The 13551-nt window shown below is 34.5% G+C and overlaps 1 protein-coding gene across 3 annotated transcripts in view; it reads right to left on the bottom strand.

Moving 5' to 3' along the window:
- The window catches only part of LOC306865286 (dihydropyrimidine dehydrogenase [NADP(+)]-like), a 189160-nt gene that overhangs the window by 31096 nt on the left and 144513 nt on the right, over positions 1 to 13551 (bottom strand). Inside the window, exon 19 of one of the 3 annotated variants that reach the window (XM_079409819.1) lies at positions 8557 to 8754. The exons of the other annotated variants lie outside the window; for them this stretch is intronic. Within the exon in view, the coding sequence (XP_079265945.1) occupies positions 8585 to 8754 (170 nt within the window). The 3' untranslated portion in view covers positions 8557 to 8584. Of the gene's footprint in view, positions 1 to 8556; positions 8755 to 13551 lie in introns of those variants that run through there. 3 annotated transcript variants of the gene reach the window in all.

Here is a 13551-nt window from a genome sequence, read left to right as displayed (position 1 = left end):
ATGCTGAGTTTCATCCAAAGAACACCATACCTACTGTGAAGCATGGGGGTGGAAACATCATGCTTTGGGGCTGTTAGCAAGGGCATTGAAGATGAAACGTGGCTGGGTCTTTCAGCATGACAATGATCCCAAACACACCGCCCGGGCAACGTAGGAGTGGCTTCGAAAGAAGCATTTCAAGGTCCTGGAGTGGCCTAGCCAGTCTCCAGATCTCAACCCCATAGAAAATCTTTGGAGGGAGTTGAAAGTCCGTGTTGCCCAGCGACAGACCCAAAACATCACTGCTCTAGAGGAGATCTGCATGGAGGAATGGGCCAAAATACCAGCAACAGTGTGTGAAAACCTTGTGAAGACTTACAGAAAACGTTTGACCTCTGTCATTGCCAACAAAGGGTATATAACAAAGTATTGAGATGAACTTTTGTTATTGGCCAAATACTTATTTTCCACCATAATTTGCAAATAAATTCTTTAAAAATCAGACAATGTGATTTCCTGGATTCTTTCCCCCCATTCTCTCTCTGTGTGTGTGTGTGTATGTATATATATATATATGTATATGAAAATTTATTAGACAAAGCATATATTTTGAAAATATGTACATGTATTTACATTCATGTAATTTATATCATATACAGTATATATATATATATATATATATATATATATATATTATATATAAATGTAAAATTTTTCTTAAATATATACATGCATGTGGGTGTATTGATATATATATATACACAGTACACACACACATATATTATATAAACAAAAACCTTTATTTTGGATGCGATTAATCGTTTGACTGGACTAATACACACATATATTGTCTGAAAGTAATTTTAATAACTATTAATGATTGACATTGTTTTGAAGATATGTAGATATCTTTAATAGAAAACTGGACGGGGGGGGGGGGGTGTATATAAGTACACTGATCTTGACATTGGAAATATTTTACTGGACAAAATTGTTATTTTATTTTATTTCATTTGATTTTTTATTTATTTATTTTTTGCTGTGTATGGATCAGAATATCCTAGAGACTACATAGTGACCACACATAGCAACATGTTACTCAGAATAGCAACACCCTAACAACTGTCCACAACACCCTATTATATAATCTAATTCAAAATTATTCTTCTGGTTTGTTTATAAGTAGCCACAAAAAACCCACACCTGATCACCCTGACGGACCATCCGCTGTCTTTCCTGACAGTCACATTAGTATAATAAGCCATTTCTATGAATACCTGATTTCATGTTACAATTATAGCATCAGAAGACGGCGAACGTGTGTCCTCGTTTAAATGTGATGCAATAAAAGACTTAAGATAACTCTGACATTTGGGAAAATGTCATCAGTTTACCTTTTCTCTTTGATGAAATGATGGCATTAAATTTACACAATTATCCGATTAAACAAAGTAACGTGCCAGAATCTGCTGAAAAAAGCAGGGGCCACAAAACTGTCAACGTCTCAAAAACATCTGCTGACACGCTAAAAAAAAAAAAACTACTGCAAAAACCAAACTGACACCAATCTGCAAAAAATATAAAATTACCTCAGTGCAGGTCACAATAATCAAGTTTCCATCCAGATTTTGCGCTGTTTTGTTATCGACAAAGAGATATGCGTAAAAAAAAAAACGTTGCGAAATTTGCTGTCTAGAGCCTGTTTCCATCCAACTGGCCTTTTACCAATAAAATGGTGTGCGTCATGATGTCATCCCTAAAAAAACGAATTGTCACATAAGTTTTGGTGTATCAAAATGGCGGCAAATTTTTTTCCATACATAATTGATCCTGTTGCGTAAATTATAGGCTAGGCTAGCTGTTCTTCATCCATTTGAAACAAACAAAAAAAAGCCTATATTAAATTGTATAGGCCTACATAAAATAATTTTTATTAAGTGTTGATAATCAAACAATGATCATAAACAGTTGCAAAAGTTTAAATTAATTCGTTTTGGCTTGTTAGCTTCTTATATTTTTATTCTTGCTTTGTTCTGAGTTCTTTCTACCGTTAAATTTGTTGTGGAGTGAGGGGAAATAAAATATTTTTTTCATGTTTCTTCAATATTTTTGGCTGACTATTTTATTATGACATGAACAGGCTATGCTTAACTGCGCGTGAGGCACCGGCACGATCACTTGTGTTTTTTGTTTTTTTTTCCTTGTAAAAGTGGAAACAACTTGCACTAGCCTACTCCTTCATTTGTGGTCATATAAGAGTAAGACATTATTCAAAACTATTCAAAATATTTATTTTATTTGTGTACATTCACAATAAAAAACAAAACGTACATTTCCATCAGCTATATGGTAAATATTTTTCGCAAAAAAATCCTTGGATGGAAACCTGGTTAATGATGCAACATGGATCAAAAGACAGCCAAAATGTGTTTATAAATGAAGAAAGGATGAGCAGCTCCTTAACAAAGCACAATACAAGGCCTTTTGTATGGGAACAGAGGAAGCTGTTTCTGGTATCATTGCTTTCTATCTTGTGGTCAGAGATTGATGCATAATTCAGAGATCTAGTCAGCATGCTGGGCGTCTGTGGTCAGTCGAGTCCAAAGCATGTTTTGAAGTGTGTGTCAACCTCAGCAGAAATGTCCTTTCACAACACCACTGACAAAGCACAGAGCCTCCTACAGCTGAGAAACTCACTCAAATGATGATTAATGAATGAGCAAATGACAAAAACAAACAAATAATAAATGTTGTTAGAGTACTGCAAGTGCAAAATTCAAGAATACCTTTGATGTTTTGGTACACTAGCTGTTCTAGACAGTGGCTGGGATATTTCAAAGCTTTTTGGAGATCACTTGTTCACCAATGGATCCTCTGCAGTGAATGGGTGCCGTCAGATTGAGCGTCTAAATAACTGATAAAAACATCACAATAATCCACCAGTAATCCACACCATTCCAACCCATCAATTACTGTTCTGTGAAGTGGAAAGCTGAAAATGTGGATTAATGTGATGTTTTTATCAGCTGTTTAGACGCTCAATCTGACGGCACCCATTCACTACAGAGGATCCAGTGATGTGATGCTACATTCTGTTTCTGATGAAGAAACAAACTCATCTACATCTTGGATGGTCTGAGATAGAGTATATTTTCAGCAACTATTCCTTCAACAGATTCAGTTATTAATGGACTGAATGCCTGAATCAACAAACACAATACAGGTTACTTAAAATAAGAACACAACGCTTATTATATTAGCAACATAATGTCGCAGAAATCTGAAAAGTTACGGTACAAGTTAATACACAGTTACCTCTAATCAAAAGCAGGTATTTGTAATTATAAAAATCAGCCCACAATGTAAGGCACGGGGGTGGATGATGTGCAGTAATTAACGCTTAAACTACTCATTATTACTTTTAGATATGCAAAGCCATGTACTGTAACCTGTTCTAAATTTCATACTAAGCCAATTATGATGCAAATGAGGACAAAGCATGCACTGAAATCACTCACACCGCTGCATAAATAAATCAACACTTATGAAGATGTATTTATAGATTACTGAAAATCAAAATCTCTCTAAAAGCCAAAGCCATTTGATTACATTTGTGACAAAAAAAATATTGTTTCTACATCATAACATTTACTTGTTTAAAGGTTTTCAATATTCTATATTTTAAGTTTTTAAGATTTTGAAATCAGACTTTTAGACCAGTATTGCAATATATTTAATATACGCTAGTGTTCAAATGTTTTTTTTTAATTAATTGCTTTTATTAGTGCAGTCAAACGATTAACCGCAGTTAATCGCATCCAAAATAAAAGTTTTTGTTTACATAATACATGCATGTGTACGGTGTATATTTATTATGTATATATTTTTAAAATATATACATTTATATTCTTATAGTTTATATTATATATAAATCTATTTAATATATAAACATATTTTTCTTAAATATATACATGCATGTGTTTGTATTTATATATTATACATTAGCAGTTAGCCTATGGTTATGTTCACAGCCCACTGCCGCTCTCCACCCATAAGATTTAAGGGCCTGGCCTTAATATTTAACATAAAATTGAAATCTTGACAGCAGTGAGAAATCCGGCAAATTTAATTAATCAGGCCTACTGTACTCTGTCCAACACGGCAGGCCACAAATTAAACAGCCAAGAGCTCCCTGCATCCGCTCCGTATCACCTCCGCTCCATATGCACTGATCTAGCTAGATGCAAATATGAAAAAAGCAAAAAGGAAAACACAAGCAAACAAACTCGATATATTTCCCAAGAGCAAATATGCATTTATGACCTGAGCGAGAACCACAGATTCAGAACTGGGACTGTTTTTCTCCTTTATGCGGCGCCGCATCTGTGCTCAAACTCTCAGAGGATTGTTTAAGTAGTAAAGGAAAACTGTGTGTACTCAGAGTGTGAGCTTTTGCATTTGATTGTAATGTGGCTGAACGTACAGCGGGTGACCGCGGCGCTCAAACGTGCCCATAGACGAGCGGCGTTCTCTCACTGTCATTACAGAAAGATCACGCTTCTGTTACCTTCAGCATGACGATCACCACAACAAGCACATAGAATGATGCATTATGGGTATGTTGGGAAAAGATGAGGTGAGATTGGAGCTCCAGGGGTTAGAAAGTGCTGCACAGGTGTGTTTCTCTGAGGGTTCAAGGAATGGATTCTTAGTGATAAATAAAACGTTAAAGGAATAGTTCATACATAAATCTGTTATTCACTCTTTCAAATCCATATGATTTTCTTTCTTCGGTGGAACATAAATATTTTTGAAGAATCCACTCTTTTCACTGTAGTAAAAGTATTAAAGTTTAAACATTTGAGACTTTTTATCTCAGTTTGGACATTTTTTCTAGAAATTGCGATACTCGCAATTAATAAAAAAGTCTCAAATGTTTAAAGTTTATGACTCGCAATTTTGAATTTTTTCCTCAGAATTCTGAGTATACACAAAATAAAAAAATTTTTCTACCACAAAATAAAAAATTGCACCTTTTTATTTTATAGATTTGTACTTTTTTTTCTTTCTCGTAAGTTAACATCTTTCAGTTGAAACTTTTTTTCTTAGAAATGCAAAAAAATGCTGAATTGTCAGACATAAACTAAAAAAAACTTTTTTTTTAAGTCTGTGGGACAAATATATGGAAGCTGTTTTCTATGGAAGCCAGTTTCCACCACTGAATAAAAAATAAAAAAGGTTATTGCGGCTTTTTATCTCACAATTCTGACTTTTTTTTTCTCATAATTGCGTGATACAAACTTGCAATTGTGATTAAAAAGTCATAATTCTGAGACAAACTCGCAATTCTGAGAAATAAAGTCGCAATTCTGAGAACATATCAGTCCCCCCTTCAAAACTGGACCTTAAATCGCAATTGCGAGCTTATATCACGCAATTTTGACTTATATCTCACAATTCTGAGAAAAAAGTCAGAATTGCGAGATATAAACTCGCAATTGTGAGAAAAAAGTCAGAATTGCGAGTTTTTATTTCGCAATTGTGACTTTATAAATCGTAATTCTGACTTTATAACTCACAATTGTGAGTTTATATCACACAGTTCTGAGAAAAAAAGTCCAAATTGTGAGTTAATATCTTATATCTTGGCAGGATATCCTGTAATTTTTATTTTTTTCCCACAGAAGACAAAGTCACACAGGTTTGCAACAACACCCGGGTGAGTAAACAATGATAGAGTACTCATTTTTGGGTGAACTATACCTTTAAAGAAGAGGAAAAGGAATAGAGGGGCATAACTGACACAGTGAGGGTCTCTCATAGGAACAACGGAGCACTACATTCTCTTTCTGAAAATGGGAGGCAGACAGGCAAACACATCCACGGCCTCATCCTGCAGCTCTCAAAGGGGCCCTGATTCCACCCACTCCATGACACTGTGCTAATGCACTCTCAGGAAGGTCAATACTCACACAAACACACACACGTACACACGTCTCAGCACTCCGCTCAGCTATTGAAAGGAACCTCCCAGAGCACTTTTAATTGTCAGTCGCTACAAGCCACATACAGACACGCTGGAGTGAATCTAAAATCCATTAAATGGAAAATTTGACTTGCAAAAAGTGAGGTTATTTTTATAACTTTAGTTTAGGTAGGTTAACAGGACCATTTTTTTAGTCCGACATAACTTATTTTTATGTTTTTTTTTAAAACACTACACTAATCTATTCTATACTGCACTATACTATACTGTTAGGGCCTTCAAATAGGTTTTCCAATTAAAAATGTTAATTGAATAAATTATGATACTTGACACTATGCTAAATTATTAATCCAATTATTTGTTAAGAAAACTATACAAGCGAGGTGCAGCAATAAGTAGACACATTAACAAAAACAAAACAAATAAAAGAAAGCTGCAGTAACACAAATATTCTTGTTGTATGCTAGCACTGTACTGTAATACACTCCACTGAACTGTACAATACTACACTAACAAGGCCTATGTTTTGTCTGAGAAGTAGAGAGACAGAATTTTGGATAAATATTTTATGCTGGCTTTCTCTAAGTTCGGTGGTTTTCAGTATGGTTTTTGATTTCTAAAGCATCGTTTGTCTTTGCCATCCATTCAGTCGGACAAAAAAAAAAATGAAACATGCTTTCTTGAAGTAGATTAGTTTTCTATGTCTATTTATACAGAACTGCACTTCAAAAAAGAAGTGTTTTCTCTTAGACGAGCACTAAATGTAAATGTGAGAGTGTTAGTTTGTGGGTTTTGCGTGAGTGTGTGTTGTGCTTGAAGTGTGACGAGATGTCTGTGAAATAAAAGTCAGAGCCTGTGATCTCACAGGTATAATGATCACTATCAGCTGTGAACACACACACATTTGCGAGACTGATACTCTGCGTATGAAGTGTGTATGTGTGTCTCTTCCTGTGAGGACAATGTGTGTTTACACAAATGGGTTAAATAACTACAATCACTACAGATAAGAGGTGGTTACTGGGCTCAAACCGCAGCTCTTCATCCTGAAGCTTAAGTCTGATTTTACGCTTTGAGGTCTTCGCTGCAGGTAGGACAAAATAACAACATATAAAATCACTTTCTGCTAACTTACTCGCTTAGATCAACAATACAGCTCTCCCATACACACACAATTTTTCCTGATGATACAAGCTGACTGCTTCATAATACTTAGAGCTTTTATGTTTCCACTTCTAACATATAATGATATATGTCATGCTATAATCACTTGCTCACCAATGGATCCTCAGCAGTGAATGGGTGTCGTCAGAATCCAAACAGCTGATAAAAACATCACAATAATCCACACCATTCCAGTCCATCAATTAATGTCTTGTGAAGCAAAAAGCTATGTTTGTAACAAACGAATTCACGGTTGAGACATTTTTAACTTCAAACAGCTGCTTCCAGCTAAAATTCCTCTATCGATAATACTGCTTTCTCCAGTAAAAATGTCAGCTCGTCTGAATCAGGAGAAAAATATGCACAGATCAAGAATCGTTTACAAGTGAAAACAGTCCAACACAGATCTAAACAAACATGTTGGTGGATTTTGACGGAGAGAACAACAGTTGTGGAAGGACAATTAGCTGTTTGAACTCTCATTCTGACGGCACCCATTCACTGCAGGTGAACAAGGAATTTCTCCAAATCTTTTGTGACAAGGAAAAACAAAAACTCATCTACATCTTGAATGGTCTGAGGGTGAGTACATTTTCAGCAAATTTTCATTTTTGGGTGAAATATTCCTATGAAGTCAACACAAAATGCACTTTATTTCCATAAACTGATGCATTACGTAGGCTATGTTTACTCATTTTCTGCCATCAGTAATTTAATAGAGGCATCAGTATTGGTGATACTTGCCTTCATTCATATTATTTAGTAAAAAGATGGCATTAAACAAATATTTCAAATACTAAATCTTTAAAATAATATCTTTATGTTGTAATTTGGAGATTCAGTGCAAAAATATACTTCAAAATTTTAGTGTTATACAATTATTCATGATTACTTAGAGAAATCTTTGCAATTAATATGGTTATATATATAATATAATAAATTATCCAGGAAGCCATTCTGGCACTAACAAACAAACAATAAAAAATAAAGACATTTTAATATAATAATTTTAAATATATAGTATAATATAAAAGTACTGTACTATATAAACTATATATACACAATAAAAAATCTCTATATATATAGAGTTCAAAGTCACCAGACCGACAACCTTTCCGTGGGTGGTCATGCACATCTATCTTTTCAAAAGGAACAAATATGTACCATTTAATTACTAATATGTACCTCTAAGGCACTTGTATGCACCCTGCAGGGGTAAATAAGGTACAAAGATGTACCTTCTGAAAGGGTCCCGCCCCTGTAACAGCTTTTGTACCTTTTTTTTCTGAGAGTGTATGCTAATGAGCTCCTGGTTGTGCAGACACAGTTTGGTGCTGACAGATTTTGTCTGCATAGAAACTCAAACTGTTTCCACAACAGCAAATTAGTTTTTTCCACGAGACGTCCCCTTTAAAATGAAGCACTGCAGCTAAAGCCCTGGTGAACAACAGTACATCATAGGTATATTTGTTTCCAGGCTGTTGGCAGTGTCAGCGCTGGCAGCTCGCAGGCCTGCAGGCAGAGCGGAGGGTGATGGATGTTTGGTGGGTGGAGCCGGGGAGACCCTTGCAGGCCGGGGCCGGCACCGCTCCTGAGGGATGTCACCGAGCTGCAAACTGCCACAGCTTAAATGGGGAAAAGATGACATTGAGTAGTTCTGCTTACATAAAATACTGCTGCAATAGTTTCACGATTAATTTTTAATGTTGCACCTCAGCTAGCCCTGTTTCTGTCTCCAAACCAATGCACCCTTTTCCTGGTTTTCAGGATTGTGTGAGAAAGAGGTAGAAAGAGAGGTGTTGACAGAGAAGGCCAGAAGATAAGAAAGACTCTGGCCCTTGTCAATCTGTCTAAACACACACACAAACGCACACAAACACGCACACACATACAATGAAAGAAGGCCTCATAAATGTCATTAACTATGCAACAGCATAGTGATACAGTACAGAGAACAACTGCATTCATATGAATTATTGAGGAAGGGAATGAACACACCGCTGGTCTGAGAATATATCCCAGAAGAGAGGTGTGTGTGTGTGTGTGTGTGCGATAGAGAGAGTGAGTGAGAGAGAGAGAGAGAGAGAGAGAGAACATAAGCATTGTTAATTCACAAAACATCATGCTATGGTGAATGCACAACACTTTATACGTGATCATACTGTTATCAACATGTTTCCGCGAAATAAAAGATGAACAAACAATAAAAAAACAATAATGAATAAATTAGAATTTCACATGTAAGAAATTTTTATTTAACATGTTCAGAAAATAAGATAAGATACGATACGCTATGATACCATACGATATGATACAATACTGTTAGGGATTTTAATTTCAAAATTAAAATAAAATAAAAGCGAGCTAAGGAAAAAAATTGAACACACGTAAACAAAACAAAACAAAAAACAAAACAAAATATAGCTGCGAGCAGCGATGACGGGCCCAAGCCGTCAGCATACGCCATCCCGGTGGCATCGATAAAACGGTGCCCAGCGAGCACACACATTACAGTAACCCTCTGGCAGTTTGGTTTTAAGGGATACGGCAATTAAAGGGTTATTCCAAACCATCAACTCTGTGAAACACACACACACAGAACAACATATAAAACTTTAAATTCTGTGAAAATATATTTTTCATTGGTAGTTGATGTTAGTTAATGCATTTACTAATGCTAACAAATGAGAAATTATTATAGTTACCAAAGGTTTTAATGATTTATAAGCATTTTTTAATGATTTATTTTTCCATTAACTAACATGAATAATTTATTCTAACACAAATGAATAAAGTAAAACATATATTGTTAATATTTAATGTTATTTGTGAATTAACCAATGTTAAAAACAACATTATTTAACTGTTGTTAATTTACATCATTAATAAATATATACCATTTAATGTTTATCAAAATCAATTCCAAAATGTGTTAATATATTATTACATTTTAAAGTTTTATCTTTTGAACATGACTATTTTTCTAATATTAAAAATATTTTGTTCATTGTAAGTTCATTGTAAGTTCATACTATCAATGAAGAATTAACATGCTGTAAAATATATATTTTTCATTGTTAGTTCATGTTAATTAATGCATTCCCTACTGTTAACAAAAGAGACTTAATTATAAAGTGTTATCAAAACCTTTAATGCTTTATAAGCATTTTTTAAGGATTTTATTGAGAAGTTTAAACAGACCCTCTCTCTCTCTCTCTCCCCCTCCACACTCACTGAACTCACACAGTCAGTCACCCACCCAGTCACCTACCGCACACATTAGAAGCACAGAGACAGGAGAACTCTGATAGTTTTAATTTTCTGCTCTCCATAGTGTATTGTAAATTCATGAAATTAATCACATATCTCAGACTGTCTTGTTCTGTGTATGTAATTTTTTATGAAGTGTTTGGAAGCTGCTCTTTAAAGATAAAAAAAAAAAGTGTTCTTTTTTACTGTAACTTTAATAAATTGCCATTAAATCACCGTTCAAGATATCCTAAATCAGTCCGCAATGTAGCATCTTCAGTATCTTGGAAGCATGTGAAAAAATGTTTGGTGTGAATTTTTGGTTTCTGCTTGAAGGAGTATGAATTTGTTTACAGCCCGTTTAAAAAAAAAAAAAACACATAAAAAAAAAAAATAGCCGATTTCCTGTTGGTCGTAGCTAATGACTGTAAATTAGAAAGTTGTCCGGATTAATAAGAACAATTTATGTACCGAGTTTGGTGTCTGTAGCTATCATTATATATATATATATATATATATATATAATCATTAATAATTATATACCATTTAATGTTGATCAATATTAATTCCAAAATGTGTTTATATATTATTACATTTTAAAGTTTATCTTTTGAACATGACTAATTTTCTAACATTAAAAAGATTAATAAATGCTTTAAAAAAATTGTTCTTTGTTAGTTCATACTATCATGGAAAAATTAACATGCTGTAAAAATATATTTTTCATTGTTAGTTCACGTTAATTAATGCATTTCCTAATGTTAAGAATTGAGACCTTATTATAAAGTGTTATCAAAATCTTTAATGATTTATAAGCATTTTTTAAAGATTTAAAAAAACAGACCCTCTCTCTCTCTTTCTCTCTCTCACCCACTGGCTCAATCCACACAGTCACTCACACAGTCACTCACACCCCACCCCACCCCTCACTCAGCTGCAGGCTGACAGGGATCTCTCACTCAGAAGCAGTCTAAGTCTAACTCTCTGATAGTTTTCAAATTTTCTCCTCTGCATAGTGTATTGTAAATTCATAAAATTAATCACATATCCTCAGACTGTATTGTTCTGTGTATGTAATTTTTTATGAAGTGTTTGGAAGCTGCTCTTAAAAGATAAAAAAAAAAAAAGAAATGATCTTTTTTACTGTAACTTTAATAAATTGCCATTAAATCATCGTTCAAGATATCCTAAATCCGTCCGCAATTTAGCATCTTCAGTATTTTGGCATCATGATAAAAAATGTTTGGTGTGATTTCCGTGTTTCTGCTTGGAGGAGTATTAATTTGTTTACAGCCCGTTTTTAAAAAAAACCCACATTAAAATAAATATAGCCGACTTCCTGTTGGTCGTAGCTAATGACTGTAAATTAGAAAGTTGTCCGGATTAATTAGAACAATTTATGTACCGAGTTTGGGGTCTGTAGCTAAAACTAACCCCCTCATTTTTGACAAAAGGTGGCGCTATAGAGTGCCTCTTCCACGCCCGTATATGAGCTTTTTCCAGTGTCTAACTATCATTAATACTCATATGTGTGTTGAGTTTCATGACATTCTAAACATGTTATCTGCCTCAAAATCACCAGAAACGAATTTTCAACTTTGACACGTTGCCATGGCAACATAATTTTAGATATCAATCTTCCCTTCACAGTTTTACATCGGCCGTGTTTTGACATTATTCTGGTGAAGTTTGAAGCAAATCGAGTAAAAATAAGATGCTGAATTCAAAGCATTTTGAAAACGACACACTTCCTGCAGCCAGTTGGTGGCGCTATAACTTTCAGTCATAATAGTCACATCTATCCGATCGGCATCATACAAAGAACAAATCACTGAAGTTTGATCTACATCATACAATGTATGTGGACGTTATTAGGCATTTCCTGGGTCTCATTTTTCGCCATAACTTCATCGCCTCGCCACGGGCAAACCGTTCGACATATCAAAAATATCTTCGCAATTTAGCGTCCCCAATGTCCTGAGATCATGTTCACCGAGTTTGGTGGCAATCGTATGGAAATCCTCAGAGGAGTATATCAAATTCCAGAGCATGCGCTTTTTAAACAGCCCTGAATAGCCGACTTCCTGTTGGGCGGAGCCTAAGACATGCTGCGTGAAAGTTGTTCAGCTCAATGAGTTCTATATGTGTACCGAGTTTCATATGAATACGTGCAAGTATGTGTGAGCTATACATCAAACTTTCTGACAATTTTCCAGGGGGCGCCGTAGAGCCCCTGTGCCACGCCCGGGTCCCAGCCTCAGCGGCGTCCTAATGGCCGCAGGTTCCAACGTGCGTGCCAATTTTCAAGAGTTTTTGGGCACGTTAAGGCCCCCAAAAGTGCCCGGATAGTCGAAATAAAAAAAAAAAAAAATAATAATAATAAAAAATATAGCTGCGAGCAGCGATGACGGGCCCAAGCCGTCAGCATACGCCACCCCGGTGGCATCGATAAAACGGTGCCCAGCGAGCACAAGCATCACAGTAACCCTCTGGCAGTTTGGTTTTAAGGGATACGGCAATTAAAGGGTTAATCCAAACCATCAACTCTGTGAAACACACACACACAGAACAACATATAAAACTTTAAATTCTATGAAAATATATTTTTCATTGGTAGTTGATGTTAGTTAATGCATTTACTAATGCTAACAAATGAGAAATTATTATAGTTACCAAAGGTTTTAATGATTTATAAGCATTTTTTAATGATTTATTTTTCCATTAACTAAAATGAATAATTTTTTCTAACACAAATGAATAAAGTAAAAAATATATTGTTAATATTTAATGTTATTTGTGAATTAACCAATGTTAAAAAACAACATTATTTAACTGTTGTTAATTTACATCATTAATAAATATATACCATTTAATGTTGAAATCAATGTTTTAATGTTTAAAATCAATTCCAAAATGTGTTAATATATTAAATTTTAAAGTTTTATCTTTTGAACATGACTATTTTTCTAATATTAAAAATATTATGTTCATTGTTAGCTCATTGTAAGTTCATACTATCAATGAAGAATTAACATGCTTTAAAAAATATATTTTTCATTGTTAGTTCATGTTAATTAATGCATTCCCTACTGTTAACAAATGAGACTCAATTATAAAGTGTTATCAAAACCTTTAATGCTTTAAGCATTTTTTAAGGATTTTATTGAGAAGTT

The sequence above is a fragment of the Barbus barbus genome (assembly GCF_936440315.1).
Source record: "Barbus barbus genome assembly, chromosome: 46".
Classification (NCBI taxonomy): Eukaryota; Metazoa; Chordata; class Actinopteri; order Cypriniformes; family Cyprinidae; genus Barbus; species Barbus barbus.
The sequence above is the reverse complement of the archived record's forward strand: the minus strand, read 5'-3'. Positions and strand labels throughout refer to the sequence as shown.